Source organism: Passer domesticus, chromosome 3 (assembly GCF_036417665.1).
Source record: "Passer domesticus isolate bPasDom1 chromosome 3, bPasDom1.hap1, whole genome shotgun sequence".
Taxonomy (NCBI): domain Eukaryota; kingdom Metazoa; phylum Chordata; class Aves; order Passeriformes; family Passeridae; genus Passer; species Passer domesticus.
Window position 1 is genome coordinate 27338755 of NC_087476.1, and position 20670 is coordinate 27359424.

Genomic DNA, 20670 nt, shown 5'->3' on the forward strand with positions numbered 1-20670 from the left:
GTAGCTGATTCCATGACTCTAACTATGGCCTGGAGACATCCCCAACATACAATTTCTCAGCTATAAGCACATAAGCATTGCTGTGACTTTTACATTTCTGGAGAATGATGTTTCCTAAGTGTCCTAGTTTGGATGGGATAGAGTTAATTTTCTTCCTAGTAACTGGTACAATGCTGTGTTTTGGATTTAGGATGGGAATAATGTGAATGACATTTTAGCTGTCACTGAGCACAGCTGACATGAAGTCAAGAACTTTTCAGCTTCTCATGCTCTCCTGCTACTGAGTAGGCTGGGGGGCACAAGGCTTTAAGAGGACAAAGCTGACCCTGACTGACAGTTGTGATGCCATTCACAATATATAAAATTGGTGAAAAACTGGCCAGTTTTTGGGTAGCAGTGCAGGCCACTGGGCATCAGTTGGTTGGTGCTGAGCAATTGGTTTCATTTGCATCACTTTTCTTCTTTGGATTTAATATCTCTCTCTCTCTCTCTCTAATGATTTAATTTCAATCATTAAACTTTTCTCAACTCCCAAGTTTTCTTTCTTTTAGCCCTTCAATTCTCTCCCCCACCCCACCAGGATGTGGAGTGAGAAAGCAGCTCTCTGGTGCTTAATTGCTCTCTGGGGTTAAACCTTGACATAGAAATTAAATCTGCAGAGCATTTTCCTCTCAGCTACAGGTTAGAGACAAAAAAAGATAACAAAGATATTCTGATATACCCTTGCTAAATAAAGACTGTGTTTGATGTGTGTTCTGCTTATATCTGACAGTTTAGAAACTTCAGGAATTTTGGGGATGAGAAGAAATAGCATCATAAGAAAAAAACTATACATCTGACAGTAGCAATGAAATAATTGGGGCAATTCAAAAACATAAAAGATATAGACAACTATTGTAAGGAGGAAATATATTCAGTAAAGACAGGGGAGAAGAACCTAAGACGGCAAAAATCTGGATTTTCTTAGCATCCATGACATTCAATACACTTCAACTGGATCAAAACTGGTATTATATCAAACAACTATTGTTTATTAATTACCAAGTTTTAAAATCAATTTCTGATTTTTTTTTTTTTCCTGATATGCATTTATTTGACCTTTTTTTGTCTAAACACAAATGTAGTCTAAAATTCTATCATGCTAAGCAGTTGGGAATGGAGACTCCAGAAACTCCACCTAAACTGGTGGGGTCTTGATGCACGTCATGATTCATTCATTATGCTGAAAGCCATGATAAATATTACAATTTTCCCTTTTTTTTTTTTTTTTTTTTTTTTTTTTGGCAAAGGGATGTTCTTATTGCTAGAAGATCACAATAAAATCTTCTTTTGCCCAGTTCCTTTTTCTCTCTTTGGTCAGTTGCAATTCAGCATTACATAGAACAAACCTAAGATTCTTTTAATATCTTTTAATGAAAGGCACACAGGTACTAATAGAAATAGTATAGATTTTTTTTTTTATTGACAAAGGTTTAGTGGAGAAAAACTGAGAGCCTGGAAGGTAGCAAAACAAGCTGGGAATACAGCCAAAACCAACAGAAGTAATATAAAGCTGAGAACTTGGAAGCTACAGATGTACATAATAAGGCTGAGGAGAAAGATCTGAGTTTCTACATGGTAGCAGGTACTGTGAAAAGGTGTACTTGGCCTACTGTTCCTAATTACAGTTACTAATAAAGTTGACATATTTAAAGCATGTAAAAAACACTGTCTCAATTATTGTTCATTCCTCAAGCATGAAACAAGTATCACAACATGACTAAAAAGCATATGTCCACAGCCAGAGGAGACTGGGAATGCTGCCTAGGTAATAAAATGAAAATGCCAGACTCTTTGATATGCCTTTTGTGTCTTTCCCCTGTGGGTACACATGCAGAATGTGCATTTTTGTTCTCTATAGCACTGGGACTTTTGCTTGCAGATGCTTCTCAGTTTTGGACGTATTCAGAAATCATTTAGTGACAGTCATCCCAGATGTATAACTAACCAGCAAGTGGCAACAGAGTAAATCAAAAAGTGTATTGTGGTTTTCTCTGCTGTACAAAATACATTGTTTTTCATAACAAAAGACCAAAAAAAAAAACCAAAAAGAACCAAACACCTCCCCACTCCCCCACTCCCAAATCAGCTCAATATACGAAATTCAGTCTCTTGCGCTACATTTGTATTTTCAGACTAAGCTAATTTTAACAGGAATTTTGATATTTCTGAGCTTATTTTTAAAAATACTGCATATATTTTATTAGAGTTTGCAAACATTAAAATCAGAAATCATCTGATAATATTAATCCTACATGAGAAATTTTTTTTTCTTTCTTTCTTTTCTTTCTTTCTTTCTTTCTTTCTTTCTTTCTTTCTTTCTTTCTTTCTTTCTTTCTTTCTTTCTTTCTTTCTTTCTTTCTTTCTTTCTTTCTTTTTCTTTTCTTCTTCATTGTTTCTATATCTCAGTGATTGCATTTGAGGTAGGCTCTTGAGCAGTATTCAGCACCTCAAGGAACATGTATCAAGAAACAAAATATCTTTGTAGTACTCAGAATTAAGGAACTGAAAATAACTCCTTACTAGGCTTGTTTTTCCTATCACTAAATAAACTACACCAAGACAGATGTTACACTGAGATATAAATCAAGCATATCATGTTGTGAAGCTACCTAAGGCACCTAGGCACTCACCTCTCAAAGAAGGCATGGTACTCGCTATGGTATCTGTCAGTGCAGTGCTAACAGCTAGCTGGTTCCTTCATGGTTCAGTTCAGATCAATAGTATACCTCTGCCAACAGCAGACTGTCAGTAAGAACAGTCTAAATCTAGTTTCTGGCATCTTTTAGGGCTTGGAACAATATGCAGAGTTTTTTCAAAAAACAAATTCTGGGTTTAATTGAAGTGGTATGACGTGCACTGTTATGGACCAGTAAGAGTTAAACTCTTTCAATCACTTGGCACATTTTTTCTGGCTGTGTTAAATGGATCACTGATTTTCCAGTGGGCACAAAACCAGACAAACATATGGACAACATTTATAGGCAATCAGTACATTTTCACTTAATTTGAGTATCTCAGCTGACTAATGAGGGACAGACTTAAAGCCAGAGATTTCCAAGCTGTTGTCCATACTGAGATCACAAACTGCTGTTTCAGAAGACTTGTCCTTTATGAATCTGTTGGCCAAAGAAATTTAAAACTGACCATGTGTTCATATGCTTCTTGTTGTCACAATTCTTATGGTTCTGACTCATTAGTGTTTTAGTTTACCCAAGGACTAAGCTTTGGACATGAATTTCTCATTGGTCCTCAATTAATTGTGCTTTGGTATACAGTGGTCTCAGTGCACACAAATCCAATAACTTTTGAAAGAAACTGAAACACAAAATGTGTGCACTTAATGCGCTCCATAAGTCCAAAATATAGCAAGCTCCTCCCTCCAAACAAGTATATAGTTTACATTCAGGTCTCAATCTGCATTTTTTTTTACTCTGGGGTTATCTGTGTTGCTTGCTAACGTAGTATTACCCTTAATTCAGGTATTCTATAAAATATGAGTGAAAAAGAGAGAATTTTTCCTTTTTGAGTTTTGAAATCTGAAACGGGTTGATATTTCTGGTGCTCTGATCTACACATACTATGTTTACACACACTGTGACTACTTCATGCTTTCAGTGAAGTACCTACATAACTAAATTTACAGATCCATTTACAGAACATTTTTTGTTTAAGAAAAGCATAGAAATGTGACCTTAAGTCACATATAATATAGTGACTAGTAACTAAAAGTCTGATTCTATCCTCACACAAGTCAATCTTAAATGTTTTTACTCTAAGGGTGTATCAAAAGCATTTGAGCTTCCTATCCTTGGATACCCATTTGCACTCAAGTCAAACAGTTAAATAAATTACTGCATTTTGTAAGGAGATATTTTGGTGCCACTTTCTGCTGACATAATTTTCTCCACCTAAGTCATTTTAACAAGTGTTAAAACCACCTTTTTATAAATTCTCAATGTATAATATTTCTGCAATGCAATTCTAGGACTCCATTTTTAGTTTTTTTCTATGTCTGTAAAGCATTCCCATAAAGTTTTGTATCAATGTTGTGAAAGTTATACATTAAACTGCAGGTGTTTTGATGAGATACAGGTATCAAGTTTCGGTATTGGAAAATCATACATAAGTAGACAGGAAGGGACCTCTGGATATTGTTCAGTTCCCTTGTTCCATTGCCCTGTTTACAGCAGGGTCAACTATATCAGGCTGCTCAGAACCTCAGAATCACAGAATTTCTAGGTTGGAAGGGACCTTTAAAATCATTGAGTCCAAACCATGTTCTAACACCTCAACTAGGTCATGGCACCAAGTGCCACATCCAGTCTTTTTTTAAACACATTCAGGGATGGTGACTCCACCACCTTCCTGGGCAGATGATTCCTGTATTTGACCACTCTTTCTGTGAAAAACTTCCTCCTTAAGTCTAGGTTCCTTCTTCCTCCTTAAGTCAGCCTCATCCAGTTGAGTTTTTGATAAATCCAAGGATGGATACCACACTTCCAGGCAACCTATTTCAGAGTTACCTTTATACTAAAAAATAATTTCTTTACTTTTTAATGGACCCGGCATTATTTCAGTTTGTGGCCTTGGCCTATTTGACTGAGGACCACAGTGGACTGAGAAGTCTGGCTATGTCTTCTTCACTTGCTGGGGTGCTGCAGGGGTTAATGTACTGGCATCTCAGATAGACACACAGTCAGACTAATTTCTTAGAAAAAGTGTGATAGTTTTGTTCATGTCCTCTTGGCACCTCCTTACTTTTGTGTATAGAGAGAAGTGGGCCCTCTGCAGTCCTAACTTGTTTATCAGAAGGTCTCTCTAAATCACTTGCACCATTTGTTTGACAACTGAGTTGTCACTTCTTCATTTGATTTTGGTTGGCCAATCTGTTGTCAAAGATACTTCTGTCCCTTTTGATCGACTCAGTCCCACATCTTCCTAGCCTGAATCCTGTGGCAAGGTCCTATGGCCCTGAAAGATGAAACTCTGTTATCTATATCAGTTATGTAAGCAGTTGTTGATGAACAGCATTTACCCACACTCTTTCAAGTACTTCCTCTCATTGTCAGGATTGTAGAGAAAAACACTGGGACACCCATGTCCTTTACAATGCTTCTGGAGACATGGAGTCACCTGTGGTGTGTTCCAGGTCTGCTCTGGCCACATCATTAGTACCTACATGGAAGAGCAGCAAGAAATGATAGTCCCAGGGATGGACAAGTCTTGTTAGTCTCACCATGGCATTCCAAATCCAAGCCCTTGGAAAGCAGCAATCCTACTTAAACGACAGGTAGTACTGGCAGATGGGGGCCTTCATCCCCAGCATGGAGTCCCCCCATACTGCCACTTGATGTTCTTTGTTGTGCTGCTGAGCGCTTCAGGCTCAGCTGGTTGGGACACTTTTTTGGCATAACTCCCAGTCCCTCATTTGCTACAAGGACAGTGAACCTGTTTCACATATTCATTAAATAAAAATACATAATGAAATTAATAAATTCTTTTCATGTTTTGTTGGTTCTTGGTTTCACCTCAGGGGGAGTTCTGATGAAATTCTCTCATACTTTTTTCTTGGTTTGTTTTTGGGTTTGGTTTTTTGTTTGCTTTTTTATTATTCCCACTACAGAAAGTCTAGCAATTCCTGAATAAAAATTGTGTCATTAATTGGCATTTCCTCAGTTAGAAAAAAAGAATAAGGAAAAGAAAGGGGACAAAACATAGGTGGAATGCAAAGAATTCATGTCACCTCTGTATCTCAGTCATTTTTGTTCTCCAGACACTCAATGGTTCCACTGAGCATGTGTGAATGAGTGAAAACCAAACATAAAATTCAGAATTTTTCCCAGGGAAATTGCAGTGATATTTATACTTCAGACTACATTATAGGTATTTGATAAGAAAAAGAGTATATATTAATGTGCTGAAGCTTTTGCTTTTGCTTCAAATAATCTGCTTTGCCTATAAAAAGGAACATGTTTCTATACAAATTAAGCTCAAAAAGAGTACTAGATTGAATATGAGAGATACAGTGTCAGACTAGAACAGAATTAATCTGGATGGAAACTCATTTTATTGAGACTTTCAGGGTGTGCTGGCTGGTATTAAAGCTGTACTGAAACAAACATAGTAAAGCATTTATGCAATATGTCAAATCTTTTCCTTAGCATAAAAATTTCATGAATTATTAAAAATGTTAGTAGAGAACTCTAAATAAGCTTTCTTTTTTTATAATAGATCATAAAGGTGATGAAGATGCCTAACTATTTCAAAGCCTTGGCATTATGTCTCAAAGAAGAAAATGCATATGTAATTACTGCTTCAGAAAGCTTCTGGTTAACCACTAGTTCTGATAGGTTTATGTGCAGGTGTGTCCATGCTTAGGGCTTCAATAGCCCTTACAAAACATGTTTGAAGGCAGGACTTGAAGTGATGTGGGAGAGTAATGAGGAAATATTTAAAGTCTCTTGATTATTTTGAAAGGAAACTTTGGTCAAGGGTTTTTATTTCAGTCCAACCACATCTGGCATAATCTTGCATTTTCACAATTCCATAATAGACATGCAGAAATCAATTAATATGATTACTCACTAAATGAATTACATGTTTTCCCAGTGCTTTCAGAGTCAATTTTCCTGTAAAAGGATAAACTATTTATTAGAATAATCTTGTAAATTACTTTTTCTGGGAAATATCTCAGCATATTTCAGAATTTTATGTTGTGCAAATAAAACAGATTCTATACAACCACAGTATATATTTAATAAAATTTGGCTTTTTTTTTTTTTTCTCTGAAAGAGGTTAGCTAAGCAACAAAAACAAGAGAAACTGACTCTTACAACAGGTAACTCAGTGCCTAGTAGTACAAGACCTGGAAAATTGTCACAGTGTTCTTCAGCTCCCTCTTTTCTATTGTCATAAGTGAAAAAGGATAGGGGTCAAATGATAACAAACAAACAAACAAATAAACCAACAAACAATAATACAAGATACGGACCCTGGGCAGGATCACCTTCCACTAGATCAGGTTGTTTCCAGGGATGGAGCATCCTTAGCTTCTCAGAGCAACCTGTTCCTGTGACTCATCACACTCACAGTCAAAAATTTTTAGTCTGAATTCTTGGAACAGAATATTAAAATCTAAAGGAGGACAGATTGGAGAACTCTAAAATAACTAAAAGAAATGGGATAACAAGTCTTTCTCTGGGCTATTTTCCTTTCCATGTGCTACATAATTTTCCCAAGCCTGGAGAGGTTAGCAGCTAAAGAGACCTAATGAAACTAGGAAATGACCTCCTAGTCTTTGGATGAAAAAGATTAATACATAGCTTGTCAGTTGTACACGTTTATGTGAATTATTATTTTTTTTTAATGCAAACATAAATGAGAGACTGTTCTTTATTCCTGCAGAACTTATTATGCGAAAGCGACACCATACTGTAATTCATAATTGGTGGATTGGGAGTAACAGTCACATTTTCTGCAGAAAAGCAAACAGGTGCAAAGCTATTTAATATACTTTAAGCAAACGAAAACACCCTTGCTGCTATATGGAGAATTTTTTCATCTTTAATTAATTCTTCCAATTACTTATTGTGTGCTGTGTGGCAAGGACATATATCTGGGAAGCTTTCAGAAAGTGACTGAGCACCTATGGATTTCACCATTTAACTTCTTTCAGAATAAATTCCTTCTGGACCCATACCTTTCCATGACCTTCTGCTCTCTAAGTCGGCTAAGTACATGCCATTATGTAATTCTCTGCAGCGAAAAGTCCTTTTTTAGAATTCCCTTCCTTATGAATCAATAACATTTTTATAGTTCCAAGTCTCTGTAATACCATTGATAGTCTTTTAATGCCTTGAAAGATACAAACTCTTCATTTCCCACCTCAAGCATAGTGTTAGTCTCTATAGAGTGCACAAATCACATTTAGGGTTGTGCTTTCCACAAGCAGGCCACAATTCTCCAGCTTCTTATGTTGTGAAGTTCTTCACTGCTTTCCCTGCTGTCACTGATTTTGTCTGTCCAGCCTCCTCACTGTGGGCAAAACATAAAGCACACCATCTGGGACTACCTTCCTGTATCTTTACCGCATTGATTTGCCTTCTGTTCACAAGTCTCATTGGAAAACCAGTCTTTAACTTCCTCTTAATCTCCAATTCCTCCATTCTGTGACAGTTTTATTCATTCTGTAGAGGACTTAAAATTCAGTTTATGAAAAAGATAATAGAAGGCTTTCACTCCTATGGTATTTAATGGTACTGGTTGAAGTTACAAATTTTGATATGAATCTGCATCTTCTTTCAAAAAGATCAAATTAAAACATGTTAAAATAATGTCATAAATAAAACAAATAAATGGAAATATGATACTTGTTTGCCAAAATCATCCTTCAAATAGATGAGTAAAGCATAAATATCATAATCACTCTATCCAAGTAATGTATAATACCACAGATCAATACCAAGGACATTATCCTAAGTCAGTAAATCAATAGTTAATTTTGTGTATTCAAAAGTCTTTGACTCAACTGGACTTATTAGAGCATAAAGGAGTATACCCAATAATGACTAAGTTTTTAGTCTTTTTACTGTTATATTCACTACAGTACAAGGCAGAGGAGGGAGGCATTTCAACAGATCTTGAAAAAACATTTTATTGAAGAACTATGAAGACACTGTTCTTTTTTTTTTAGCTAATTATAAATTGAAGATGGAATATTTCAGGGATGGCAAGTCAAATCTTCAGGGCAGCACAATGAGTTGTATCAGCAGCAAAACTTTGCAGAAGAACTGCTGCAGTTGCCAGTTTTTTGGGTGAACTACAGCAGCTGTATAGCTCTTCTCTAGGATGTGTAATTGGCAATGTGAAACTTATTTGTCCTACATTCACAGTTTCACCACATAGGTACTCTCAATGAGGTCAATACATAAGTTTAAGTCACATAGATGTCAATTTGAATTTATTTGGCCTCGGAACTATTACGAGCTTGTCATTTTTTATGTACACTGGACGCCATTCATGGTATGTGGTCTGACTTTTAGTTAAGTTGAGGTTTCAGACCCACTTCAGTGGCAGTGATTCTTTGCTTTATTTAAAGCTTAGAGAATTTCCACTCCCACAGAAATCTAGAATCTTCATTGATGCACACCTATCTAACCTTTTACTTCTTGTCAAATGTCAGATCACCTGCTCTCATCACCTAGGAAGATGATCCTCCTGAAGCACTTTGAGTGCTTCTCGATGGTTTAAAATAACTTATAGGTTCTAAAGATCATTCTTATTCTTTTCTCTATTTAGCATAAAGTACAAAAAATTCTGTTTTACAAGGAACTTAAGTGTAGTGTACCAATTTAGGGAATTGTTTTAGGTTAGTCCAAAGATCTGACTAATTTCTTTTTGGGTAACTCATCTGTTAACAGTTAGCTACTATGTACTTTAGTCCTCAATGACAGAGTTATTTTCAAGTCTTTTTCACAATTTATGAAATGAGCTAAACTACTTGTTCTTGAAATTTAAACTATCTGTCAACTCTATTTTTCTTGGTATTAAAAAAAAAATAGTAATCATCTCTCTCCACCCTTCATATAAGGCTTCCATACAACCCAGAACATAAGTTCATAAAAGACCTGAGTTATATGATTTCACTTTGTTGTATGTATCCTTCCCCCCCCCTTACCAATTTAAAAACATAAATCAAACAAGAAAATATTTCTTCTTCTAGTTCAAATTAGCATCATTGTCAATTGTTTTTATTGGAAAGCTCATTTCCATAACATTAAATGTTATTGAAAGGAAAATAATTGTCTTTAAAAACAAAAGGATAGAGTTAACCACAAGAAGGACATGGAACTGCAATACAAGCATTATCATATAACTATAACTTTACCTCCAGTTTATTTTTTTTTTTTACTTGACTGTGTAGTAAGTACAGAGAAATAATAGCTTCCAGAAACAAAGCTCTGAAAGAAACATCTATTATAATTTTCTGCATGGATCTCCACATACACTGAAGTGACAGGATTTGAATTATAATTTGACATACAGAAGAACACAAGCAAAAGCTGAATTCAGAGCTATTGTGAAGATACTATTTTCTTTTCTTTTTTTTTTAAAGGCAAATACTTAAAGTTTTATGTTGTATAGATTATATACACGATTTGATCTTATATAAATCATTAGGGACAACATATCTTTGTGTATTGTTCCCCAACAATACTTTGAATTAATTATTTTGACTTTTAAATAAGAATTTGCAAATTACTCTGGTGAAACTCTACCATAAGGTGGCCATTATTCAAATGCTGGCTGGGCATCAGTGTTCATATGGAAGGTGTGAGCAATTGCCTTTGAATCACATGATTTGTTTTATTCTTTCTTCCTCCTTCTTCCTTTGCTTTTTAAACTATCTCAACCCACTAGTTTTCTTCTATTTGCTCTTTTTCTTTTGTCTTCACCATCCCATAGAAAGGACAGAGTGAATAAGTGGCTGTGTGGTCTTTAGCTGGCAGCTGGATCAACCCCTCACAAGTTTCATTCTTGTGCCTGTTCATTCTGATGCATTGCTAAGACAACATTGCTGTCTAATTTCAAGGCTCTATATTATGCCACATTACCAACACCAAAAATGAAGGATACATATTGCAAGTGTCATTCTGACAATGGTAATTCATCCTTGCCTTGAAAAAATGCATCAAAATATTTGAGCTGCTGGACTGCAGAATGAAGCTTTTATAAGAGTAGCTGATTAATTATTTCTAAGCCACCAGAGGGTTTAATATGACTGACAGTGGCTTGTTCTGACATATAATAACATGCTGGTAACTCTTGGAGAACTGGAATTTTCAGATGCAGTAGAAAATCAGAATCTCCTTATGCTGATGCATTTTTGTGATTAAAATTTGTATTTCAGCTATCCTGATCTCCCACCAGAGAAGGTTTAGACTGCATATTAGGAAAAATGTCTTCATTAAAATGGTGTCAACAGGCTGCCTGGGGAAGAGATTCAGCCACCATGCCTCAAGGTATTTACTAGGTGTGTATGTGTGGCATTTGGGGACGTGGCTGAGTGATGAACTTGGCAGCATTAGCTTGCAGTTAGAGTCAGTGATCTTGAAGATCTTTTTCAAAGTAAATTATTCTGTGATTCATCCCACAGTCCAGTTGTTTAATGCCACCCCCTACCTGGAGACCCAAGGTAAAGTCTGTGAAATATATGTTGCAATTAGAGCATATGTTAGAATTCTTTCTCATATTCAGATCTTTGGTCTTTGGTCTTGTATAATAAGGCTACTGTAATATAACTTTGAAAGAAAATGGTATTTGATGCAGAAATTATGAAACTGCTGAAATCTCCATCTGTTTTTAAATCTTCCTTTATTATGCTTCACTTACTTCCTATCCTCCAGTTTTTACCTTTTGGAGGAGGAGGAAGAGAGCCTGTATTGTTAAAAATTAATTTTCTAGGGGATTGTTAATTAATTATCTGTCCTTTTAAAGCTGCTGAAGAAGAAAGGATGAGTCTTCTTCCATTTTTATGAAAGTATGTTAATTCATTAATACTCTTTGTGTTGATCACTGAGGAATCTTGACATATAAATGGATAATATGATTTGGAAAAAATTTGGTACACTTTGATAATGAAAAAGGACATAGCATGTGAAATAATATAATCACATATAAACTGAGTAATGCAATCACTCAGTGAACACGTCTTTTAGGTCCCTTTCTAGATTCAACTTAAAAGATGATCCACATGAAAGTTATTTCAGAAAAGTGTATGATAAATGTTAGTTTAAGTAAATATACTCTGGAGAAGAATAGAGAAGGAAAAATTTAAATATTGAATAGAAATTAATTAACATTGCTATAGCAAAAGAATACCAGAAATTCCCAACTTCTTTTCAAAATAACTTTTCTACTTAGCAAACCCCATGCAAGGGAGGGGGGGACAGGGGGCGGGGTTGAGAGTGAAATTTTGTTGCATTTAAAAATGCAAAAGAACAATCCCGTAATAAAAAGAAATAGTGAAAATTTTCAATGTGTATTAGCCAACAACAAAATTAATCCTTTCACATAAATGATTGCTGCAATATTGACAACATAAGTGAAAATTTTTGAAAAAGACTGCAAAGGATCAAACACAGTTTAATATAACACCTTGCCATTAAGTTTCTACAGCATTTATTTTCTGTAGATACTAACTGTATCAACATTGATATTTTGAATGTCATGCTTTCTCAGAAAGTAGTTTGAATGCCTCTCACTGATTTGCTGTGCTGTGTTCCATTTAAAATAAAATTGCATAGGTCTGTGACAAACAAGGTGAAAAATATATAGGAACTACAGAAAGAAAAATAAACACAAATAAATCAAGGTAAAAAAAATGGATGACAGACATGAAGAAAAAATTAAAACAGTGTTTGAAATTGCAGTGAGCTACTATTCTTTGTCATGCTAAATTTTGCTCAAATTGCTAAAATTTCCTCGATCAATATTTCAACTAATTTGGTGAAGCATAGCCAAAATTCTCAAAGGGTAAAATATATTAATTTAATTTAAAAATCTGTATTTTTCTCCATTTCCGGCACCTTGTTTTTTGGGAAGAACTTTGTTTAAACTGCATATAAATCCTGTAATGAAATGCAAAAACTGCATATAGTACCTGTAATGTCAACAGTTGCAACACACTCTCCTAGAGAATAAGAAAGCACATGAATTGGAGGCATAAAATTTGTTTTGTGGCATGCTTTCTAGTGTGACTTTAAGATGGCAATATGTGTCCAGTATGGGATCTTGAAATATTAACTGCAGTCTAGTGGTAGAAAAATACACATTTACAATAGCATCCAAAGGCAATAACAAAAGTGTCACAAACTGTGGTCTCCATATAAAGCACTTGATTTTACCTAAGGTGTTGACTAGTTCTTGAAACATGTTAAAAAACCCCCTCCAAAATATTGTACAATACATAAAGTGTTCTAACTGTGTAAAGAAGAAACAGTTCTGTGAAATGGAGAATTTGAGAAAATTGTTTTGAAGCAGCTAAGTTTGGTTCAAGCTTAGGAAAGAGTGACAATTGCAGGTTACCCTCAGGATTTGTCAGAAAAAAAATGCAGTTTCTTTATGCATGTCCTGAGACAAGCAAGCAAGCAAAAACAAACAACCAACAACAAAAAAAAGCAAATCAAAAGAACCAAAGAAACCAAGCAAGGAAAACCCCCCAAACCCACACCTCTCATACACTCCAGGGTTCCTGAAATTGCAAACATCTTCAGCAATAATGCAGCAGAATTGTTGTTGTTCAGTTATCCCAAAGTGACGGTTCAAATAGTGGGAAGCTGAACTATGGATTGTGCTGCCTACATCCTCAGCAATCTTTGGTTGGTGCTTAGATGTTTAGTTCATTCTATATAGAGTAACCTACATTTAAGCTTCATAATATAAAATTGAATTCAACATTTATTTGTTTGGTATTCTCACAAATGAGCCTGTAGAAACTGGAATAAGAAAGAAAAAGCTGTCCTTTCTTCCACTTTTTCTTTTTTTAACTGGTAATTTCTCTGACAGCCTGAATGTTTCTTAAGGAAAGTATTCTTACTGTATGATCTTCATGTCTCTGTTGAGTACATTGAAAACAAATTGCTTCTTGACAGATTCCTGGAAGGAGTGACAGAGGTCATGGGCCACCTCAGGTGTTGAAGTTTACACCATGTGAATCTGTCTTCTTTCCTCTCGTGGAGGAATCAGGTGATAGAATGATTTTATTTCTAAGACATGTTATTTTTAACACACTTCATATCTCCAAAACTAATATATCTGTGGAATTTTTAAAATAAATGCTGAAGTTCTTGAAGTAAATCAGTTTTCTTGGGTAAGATACTTTTTAAGTCCTTTTGAAGCCAGTGCAATTGGTATAAATGAGTATTCCTGTCATTTATAATGAGATCATAAACACACCCAGTAGAAAATTTTCTGCACATTTTGAATTCCCTGTATAACCACATTGACCCAGTAACTGCTTTTAGATGATAAAAATACTCCTCTTTCCCACTGCCTATAAAATTATAAATAAACAAAATTACCAGTGTCTGGAAAGTATGATTATAAACCCTTCATATGTGTATGTATGGATCAAAAGGAAGTTTAGAACTCAGAAAAATATCGCTTTAGATTTTAGAACAAAAACTTAACAATAATTTTAATTAAAAGAAATTTGCTACTAACCAGATGTAGGTCAACACATGTAGAATTGTGTTCACAAGAGTTAACTATGCAGTCATCAATGTCTTGGTCACATTTCAGTCCTGCATATCCTGGATTGCACAAACAATAGAAGCCATCGACAACTGCAAGAGAGATCACACTTCAGTACTGAGAGTCATGACAACTGAAGGTAGTAAATTTACTAAGTTCCAGTTATGAATACTATCTGGAAATTATTAAGACCAACTTAAACAGTGTGGACATGTTAAAAAATTGAAATAAATTAAATGTGGTCTCAAAATATCTTATAAATATGAAAGCAAATTCATGTACTGAATTTTACTTACACAATGGAAATATTTTGATTCAAGAGTTATAAATCAATGAGTTAAAAAATGATGTTATAAGTAATGAGCAATTTTCTATCACAAAACAATCACAAAATACATATGATCCTATCTTTAAAATGATATCAAAATAAGATATGGAAGTTAAACAATGCTTGGTTTATTGGTTGCTTTTAATGTTGTTATTGTTTTTGTAAGGAATGCCTCATATTATACCACTATATTAAGGGAAAATATACTTGAGTTGAACTTTTCTATTATGTATTTCTTAACAAGATAATCATAAGAATCCTGTCTCTTTTTTTTGTCATTAGTAATCCAAATGGCAAGGAATCTTTAGAGTGCTCCATCCATATATGGAATTCATGACAGAAGAAATCACGCTTCTTGCAGGCCTGCATTTATTTTAACCTCAAAGGGGTCCCTGAGTTCTTCATTATCTCTGAGATTTACCACAGAATCTATTCTACCATCGTGTCTGTACACACAGCAGCTACTGTGTTCATTAAATGCTTCAAGTCCTTCAGCACAGGAGCATTATTCATATGCCAAAAGCTTCCCAGCTTCCTTAGAATTCCAGTTTTCTGCAGCCAGTGCACATAGGGTAGAGGAACTTAAATGTCCACATGATAAAACTCAAGCCAGAGTCACCACAAGGACAAGCTGTTCTCCAAAAAACTGGCACTTCGTCAGCATGAAAAACTTTAATACAGCTCATCTGAATTCCAGTTCAAAAGTATCTCTAAACTAATGTAGACCACATAGAAAACATCTGTAAATGTAATAGGAAATAGTATTTTCTAGATGGAAGATAAAGTCACTCACCTTATTCCCAGATCAGGAATGAGAGAATTTTCAGGACATTTTATTGAAACTGATTTTTATATTTTTATTTTTATTTTTACCAGAAGAGTTTTAGACAATGATGCATTTAGTAATTTGGGCTTAGTTCTTTAAGATCTCATTTGAAACCAGTAGGCTGATTAGGTTGTCTGCAAATTTTTCTAAAAAAATATGAATTTCATGGAAGCTCTTAAATCATCATTCTTTTTTGAAAAAGGATGTGAGGAAACAGGAGAGAGATGTAGAAGAGCACAAACACAGTTACTCAGTGCTTGAAGTGTGGACCCTAAAAGTTGAGCAGGCTTGCTTTGTATTAGGCCTTTAGGGAAGTGTTCATAGTGAGAGAGCTATTTAACAATAACTTCAAGGATACTTGCACAAATGACAAAACTGAAATCTCTTAGTAGTACTAGGAGATACTATGAGACAATGGCCAAAGTTACAGCTCAGGAGATTTGGATGGGACTGGAAGAGTGTAGGAATTGCCAGAGTTGTTAACCGGTGGAATACACTGTCCCAAAAGGTTTGTGAAATTTCTGTCCCTCTTTGAAGGCTTTCAAAACTCAGGTAGAAAAATCCCTGACTGACCTGTTCCAGCACTGTTATCAGTCTAGCTTTGTGCAGGGTTGCCTACATGACCTTCAGATGTTTTTCAGCTTTTCAGTCAGCATTTTAAGATCTTCTGAAAATTACTACTTCTACTTTTTCTTTTTTTTTTTAACAAGTGTAGAAAGTGTCAGATAGATGGTAAGAGCCCTATAAAATTTTCAAATAAGTACTCCATGCGAAACTTGGCCTGCCAATCCAGACAGAATATAGTAGGGTAATCAAGCTGCTTCTAAAACCTTTCAGTACATCTTGCAATGAAAGAGTAAGTTACACAGTTACATGCAGAAGGTAAACAGGTGCACCTTTTTACATTGAAATTAAACAGAATTTTTTGTCTTATTAGACTTATGACATGTAATGCCTAAGTGCTCTGTGAACTCTTTTTCAACACCTGAATATTGTCTCATGAAATGCACAATGTAAGATGTTTTTGGTTAATTTAGGTATCAAAGGAGACAGCACAAATCTCATTAAAATTTCTCATTAGCTATGATTCTGACCCCCGAACACAAAAACCCCAGTGCCGGGAGTTGAGGCATTTTGGCAAAAATAATCCTTCTGGTACAGGCTGTGAAGCTTCAGACAAGCTAAATTTCAGTAAATTATCCACTGTTCTCCCCAGAGCAGCTCAGCAGCTACAGAAGCTTCAAAAGAAAGACTACCCTACATTAAAGTGAGTAACCAGACTGAACTCACTGTCATAGCAGTATCCGTGGAGGCAAGGGTTAGAGCTGCACTCATTGACATTGATCTCACAGCGTGGACCTGCAAAGCCCTTCACACACTGGCAGTGGAATCCAAGGGGAAAAACGTCCAAATTCATTTCTTCTATGCACACAGCTCCATTCTCACAGGGATTGCTGGCCTCACAAGGCCTAAACTCACAGTTCAAACCTGAAAAAGAAAACGGCAAAGCTGTCAGTGTTAAAGTAATGAATATATCCCTGCAGCTGCTGTCTATTATGAGCTATATTTTCTTAATAGTCCTGGTTAAAATTGAGTAGGAGGGTCTCAGAGGTACGTAGATGTATATTACCATACGGAAACATCTATTCGCTTGGTATCATTAAAAAAAAAAAGACAATTTATATTTTGTTTATATTACTTTATATGATGCAATACATTTTAAAATCTTATAGCTATCTCACAGTTTTAGATACATAGGTATATTTTCCATCTATTATCTTAACCCTTGTGTATTGAACAGCTCAAAAATGAAATTTTTTAGAATGTATTTTAAAACACTATTTTGATTGAAGCTTCCTGCTATTTTGTCTTGACAACTTGTTGTCACAACTACCACGTGAATTGTTCATACATTAACCTATAATAGTGAACATGAATTAAATGTATGTAACATTGTATAATAATTCCACTTATCAGCAATGACTGAATAACAATTATTTTACTGAAAATATGTACTTATTTAATCATTATTTATAAAAATTTCATACAACAGAAAATCTAGCACAGTCCAATTGTACTCTTTCCTTACTAACACTCTTGTATAGCAGAGTACATACATTACATACATTTATCTGGGCTACCCAAGGAAATGTATGATTGTGGATCTTGGGTCACAGATGCCCTCATCTAAATCTTTAATTTAAAATAATTACATAAAAAGAGATTTAAAGGTCCTATAAATTGAGTCTTAATTTGTTAGAACATAACAAAACTGTTTCATGTTTTCCAGTACTGATATTGGAAATGAGGGTGGCAGAGACAACTGAGATCAAATGGGTTTCGGTTTGTAAATCTGCTTGCATTTTCAGTCAGTGCTGCTGGAGGCAAGTCTGTTCTTTTAGGCTTACTTTCAGACAGTGACTAGTGACTCTCAGGGCTGTAACAAACCGTACACAAGCCCCTCTGAATCCCTTTGAAGCCTTTCCATAACTACTGAAGCTGTGTCTATCCCATGCTTTCTGGTGGAGCTTCCCAGGGTTTGCTGTGCTCCAAGCCTTCTGCACACCAGTGCCCTTGCCTCCACTATGGTTGTGCAGCCATTCCTTTCTGCAGCAGTTTCTCCCTGTCCCAAAAACCTCTCCATTCCTCAGGCAGGCTGTAACCTTAATCTAGTGATGGGCAGTGTGACACTACAAGACAAAACACCTGGGTAATCATGTAGAAGATATAATCCACACAGTTACACTAGAGTGGGTTGGTCGCTGACTGATGCCCATACAGCCGCTCTGTCACTCCCCCTCAACAGGCAGATGAAAATAATAAGAGAGAAAACCTTGAGGACCATGATAAAAATAGGGGCATCATTTACAAATTACTATTATGGACAAAAAGAAAGAACTTGAGGAAAACTGGTTGAATTAACTGCCAATTAAAAATAGCACAGGATTGTAAAAAGCAAACACAAAGATAAACCCACCTTTCTCCACCCCTCTTTTCTTCCCAGACTCAACCTCACTCCTTCTCTTCAGACTCCTCTATCTCCTCCTTACCCATGAATAGCACAGGGGGATGGGGAATGGGAGCTGTAGTTAGTCCATGACAGCTCTTTGACCCTGACACTTCTGCCCTGTGTCAGTGCAGACAGGCCACAGGCCACAGCTCCTGCATATTAATGAAACAAACACTGTCCAAAATGTCAGCAGGATCGTAGGTGAGCTGACTGCTTACTCTAAGATTGCAATTTAAGGGCTGAATTCTAAATATTTTTAATAACAAGTACCACAAGCAGGAACAGAACTGAGGTTAAAAAAATTCAACAGCCCTTTGACCCCAGTAATGATGCTGACAAAAGAGGAAAAAATAACACAAGTTGTTCCCTGTCTTTATGCTTATGATTTTTCTGATGCAGGATGATCCTGCTACAGACAGCCAGCACTTTCAGATCTGGAATTCATGAAATTGCACAGCAAAAGAAGCCATATGGCTCATTGAGATTTTGCCCTGAAGTTTCCATATTTATCTCACAACAGCTTGACATGAGTGAAAACCCTGCTGACTCCTAAAGTGGAATACACAAATAAGCTTAACACATGGCTCACAATCCTAAATGGACACGACAGATGATCCAGTAATGCAGTACTTAATTTTCTTTACCTGGAGAAGCAGCTTTACCTTTGCATCTCCCTTCTGTGCACTTCCTTTTCTCTTTAAGCTCATTCAGGAGCCCATTTATCTGTTTTTCAGCCACACCTGCTTGAGTTCCTGCACATTGGAAAGAACTGTGCTTTGAGGAAATGGTCTTTTAAGATAAATCAGTGGGCTCAAGACAAATCCTTTTTCCCTTCAGTGCAATCTCTAATGGGAGCTTGCCAAACAGATTTCTGAGCTAATGAAAACCAGCTCACTGAAGTTTGGAATCATTATTGTGCTACTTGAATTTTGCATTTCTCTTAAGATTATGAACTCTGTCATCTCACTGCCAGTATTGCCAGAATTGTTTCCTACTTGTACATCCCAAACTTCCTGTTGCTTATTCACAAATACAGAATACAGATAAATATCTCCCCTAGTTTTCTCACCCTGCAATTACTTAAAAAATTGTCAATATGATCAATTATTTGTGTCTTTCCATGTCAGTTTTCAGCAGAAGTCAGTGTGGTAATATCCCAAGGAGAACTAATGTTCCTAAGTCTTTTTTCCAATTTCCTAAAGATGACTTAATAAAATTTTCTTGATCAAACTATCTGTAGAAGATATCCACCACAACATCTCTGTAAATGCCTTTCCACTCTGCCTGATCTACCTGAGTGATGTATCAATGAAGTTTTGCCTGTGACATTAATCAGATGTTAGCCCCCAGGATGCTTAACTTCCTATCAGCAGTGCTGGGAAAACTCTATCTTTGCCCCTGCTGCTGGATTCTCCTTGTCACCTTGGATATGCTCTGGGTATCTGCTGGCATTGTCATTGGTGCTGTCCTGGACAAGCAGCAAAAGCAAGCAAGCTCTGGTAATCAGCCAAACTCTGGTGATCTCTTCCCCACATTGAGATCTCTGACATGCAAATAAACCTCCACATTTTGATCTCTGACATGCAAATGAAGCTCCTCAGAGATCAGGTCTGGTCACCTGGTACCACTCTCCCTCAGAGAAGTGTTTTATCAACCACTGCTTTGTTGCAGTGTGATGAGGATGCATGTGTCAGACTCAGACAGCTTACTTGGCCTTCCAGATAAAACCTCTCATCCAAGTAATCAGAAGGAATCTTCTTCCAGCCTTCACAGATGTAGAGTCTCTTTCTCACCTTGGCTGAGTGCATTCTCTACCTGTCCTGATCTTCTCCTCCCATCCTGCTGCTGTGGATATCAGTCTTTACTCCTTCAGAGAGCCTAAGAAAGACTTATTCACCTTTTATTTTGTAATCACTGCTCCTGTGTAGCTATTATTCAGCAGGTCGTTCCCTTGTCAACATGGAAACTAAGCCAGGATGCATGGAGAGGAGCTCACATTCCTCTTTCCTCCCATAGTGTTCTGCAAACAGGAGCATGAACCTTGCTCAAAGTAGCTCCCCAGAAGAGTATGAATTACAGTGAAATTTGTGTAGAAATTACACCAAAACTACTTCCTGACAAAAAATAGATTTTTCCCTTTTTAAGGATTAAGGGAAAACAAATTACTTCTTTCATTCTAACTATAGTAAAGTAGAAAAAAAAATTAAATTA

The 20670-nt window shown here is 36.0% G+C and overlaps 1 protein-coding gene and 1 long non-coding RNA gene across 6 annotated transcripts in view; one reads left to right on the forward strand and one right to left on the reverse strand.

Annotated features, from left to right (window-relative positions):
- The window catches only part of LOC135296218 (uncharacterized), a 31306-nt gene extending 29645 nt beyond the window's left edge, over positions 1 to 1661 (forward strand). The window contains exon 3 of the long non-coding RNA XR_010358266.1: positions 1471 to 1661. This is a non-coding gene — a long non-coding RNA (uncharacterized LOC135296218). The remainder of the gene's footprint in view (positions 1 to 1470) is intronic.
- Positions 1 to 20670, reverse strand: part of EYS (eyes shut homolog) — a 797842-nt gene that overhangs the window by 458330 nt on the left and 318842 nt on the right. For all 5 annotated transcript variants that reach the window (XM_064412283.1, XM_064412282.1, XM_064412281.1 and 2 more), the window contains 2 exons: positions 16740 to 16937; positions 14266 to 14387 (listed from right to left, as the gene is read on the reverse strand). In XM_064412283.1, coding sequence (XP_064268353.1) covers positions 14266 to 14387; positions 16740 to 16937 — 320 coding nt within the window. The remainder of the gene's footprint in view (positions 1 to 14265; positions 14388 to 16739; positions 16938 to 20670) is intronic.